Here is a 2,500-nt window from a genome sequence, read left to right as displayed (position 1 = left end):
CTCTCTCTCTCTCCTTACCAGGGAAATGCTCTATCTCTCCACCAACCCCCCTCCACACACACACACACACACACACACACACACACACACACACACACACACATACACACACACACACACACATCCCCCCCACTCGCACCCGTTAGCTTCGTCTTTAAGCGGCGCGTTCCTTCACACAGTCTTTTTTTCTTTTGCTCTCGCACTCTTTTTTCTTTGTTTTTCAAGGAAATAGTTCCGCATTCAGGCACCGCTTTATTCCTCCTCCCCAGACGGCTCTCTCTCTCTCTCTCTCTCTCTCTCTCTCTCTCTCTCTCTCTTTGACTCCCTCCCCCTTCCCTTTTCACTTTATTCTTCTTCTTCTTCTTCTTCTGTTTCTTCATTTCATCCCTCCCCCCTGCATCCCCTCCCCTCTCCTCTGTCTCGCCCTTCGCCTGCTTTCACTTCTTTACTCTTTAACTCTTTTGCTTTAAGAAAAAGGAAAAGAAAAAGTGTTTGAAACGAAAAAAATATTTTTTTCCTTTTTTTTTTAAGAAAATAAAAAATAAAACTTTCATAGATGGTTCTACCTCAACACTTCAACAAACGAGGCCTAAAACTTCAAAACTACAGCATAGTACAAGGAGCTATAAAAAATGTACACAAGAGTTCGGGGGGGGGGGGGGGGGGGGTTGGTGAGAGAGAGACAGAGAGAGATGGAAAGAAAGAACCCTCCATTCACCAGTCCAGGACATAAACAAAACAACGGAAAAAAAAACAAAATCCAACAAAAGGGATTAAATTACTTTACAACGCAGAGGGGAAAGAAAGAATGCAACCAAGGTCTGAATTCAAAAGTTGCAAAAAGAAAAAAGTAAATGCTAGTGACTTTAAGTGTGGGTTTTACAGAGTGGATAGAAACAATAAAACAATAGAGAGAGAGAAAAATTGAAAACAGAACAAAAACATCTAGAAATCATTTACTGGATATTTATATATATAATCTATTAAGTGTTGATAGCGATAAAAAAAATCTCACTTTTTTTAATATTCGCTCACTATTTCGTGTTTTGGTATTTAAGACAAGTCTAAAGAACGCACGCGTACGCACGGTCACTCACATGAAGCTGACGCACACACAAACTAACACACACACACACGGTACACGCACTCTCTCTCTCTCTCACACACACAGACAGACAGACACACACACACACACACACACTCACACACACTCACTCACTCACACACACTCACAAACACACACGCTCATATACAAACTCGCTGTACTGAAACTGTGCGCAGACACATTTCAGGTAAAACAGCAGTGCCATAATTATAATCCAAGTCACATACACACTCGCGCAAACAGTCGCACACACACATACACACACACACACACACACGCACGTTATTAAAATATACAAGTTTCTGAGTGTCACTATCACTGGATTGGTCAAACCTCCTCAGGCATGGGCGTGTTCGCGCCAACGTCACCGCCCCTCCCAACCCCCAACCGGCTTGCTGATTGGCTGAGTCCGAGGCCCCTGTTTTCTCAGGAGAAACCGTAACAAACACAAACAAACTAGTAATCCTATTGGTCGAGCTAGTGTCAGGGGCCAGTCTCTGGTTGGATGACGTGAGCTCTGAGGGGGGCGGGGTTTCCGTAGATTACGACGCCTCCGGGAATCCAAACTTTCTCCGCCGCAGGATGTGGTAGGGTCCGTAGTTTTTCTTTTTTACATTTTTCTTTTTTATATTGTCTTTTCAAATGTCAGTCTCAAAGCCAGAGTTCATGTTCTAGAAAAGAGTTGTTGTAACCAGACAGACTCACAACCTGTTTGTCCCATCATGTGGCGTGAACACGCCCCTTCACTTCAGCTCTGGTCGGGGCGGGGTGGGGGTGGGGGGGCAGGGGGGGGGCTTCACCTAGCTCAGAGTGACCAGGGGTGGCACAAGAGAGTCTTATTAATAGGGGCATAACTACCCCTCCCCCCCCTTCAAATCTTCACACACACACGCGTGTGAGACTGGGGGCGGCGGTTTCAATCAAACACGCAAAGGTAGTGGCTTAGAGGGGTGTGGCTCACGAGGGGCAGAGGGGTGGGGGGGGGGGTCTATCGGGTCAGAGGGACAATACTGGTGGTGTTGGGGGCGGGGGGTGGGGGGTGGCTGGGGGTAGTGTATGGGATAGGTGGGGCATGGGGGTTGTAACAGCCAACTTCCGGACAGGGAGGAGGAGGGGGGTACTTGGTGACTTTGTTGGCATTGGATGGGAGATCGTGGGGGGAGGGGGTGGGGGGCACGGGGGGGGGGGGGGGGCTGTAGCAGGGCGGTCACGTCTTCATACTTTGTAGTAGATGTTGGCGGGGCTCTGCGGGGGCATCTCCTGCACGATGTAGACGGGGTGGCCGTAGTCGCCGCTCACCTTCTCGTAGTGCGGGCAGTAGGCCGAGTCCGACGTCCGCAGCGGGATGATGATGTCGCTGGGCTCCGAGCCGTTGTTGTTGGAGCTGCCCATGCC

The 2,500-nt window shown here is 48.8% G+C and overlaps 1 protein-coding gene across 1 annotated transcript in view; it reads right to left on the bottom strand.

The window, feature by feature from the left end:
- Window positions 1–2,500, bottom strand: part of efnb3b (ephrin-B3b) — a gene marked incomplete at its 5' end in the record, with an annotated part of 76,071 nt that overhangs the window by 594 nt on the left and 72,977 nt on the right. The window contains one exon of the mRNA XM_080450914.1: window positions 1–2,500. This exon is cut by the window's left edge and continues 594 nt beyond it; it is cut by the window's right edge and continues 299 nt beyond it. Within this exon, the coding sequence (XP_080307040.1) occupies window positions 2,321–2,500 (180 nt within the window). The 3' untranslated portion in view covers window positions 1–2,320.

This window comes from Gymnoscopelus braueri (assembly GCF_963280865.1).
Source record: "Gymnoscopelus braueri genome assembly, chromosome: 15".
Taxonomy (NCBI): domain Eukaryota; kingdom Metazoa; phylum Chordata; class Actinopteri; order Myctophiformes; family Myctophidae; genus Gymnoscopelus; species Gymnoscopelus braueri.
Note: the sequence above shows the minus strand (reverse complement) of the source record. Positions and strands in the feature narration are given on the sequence as shown.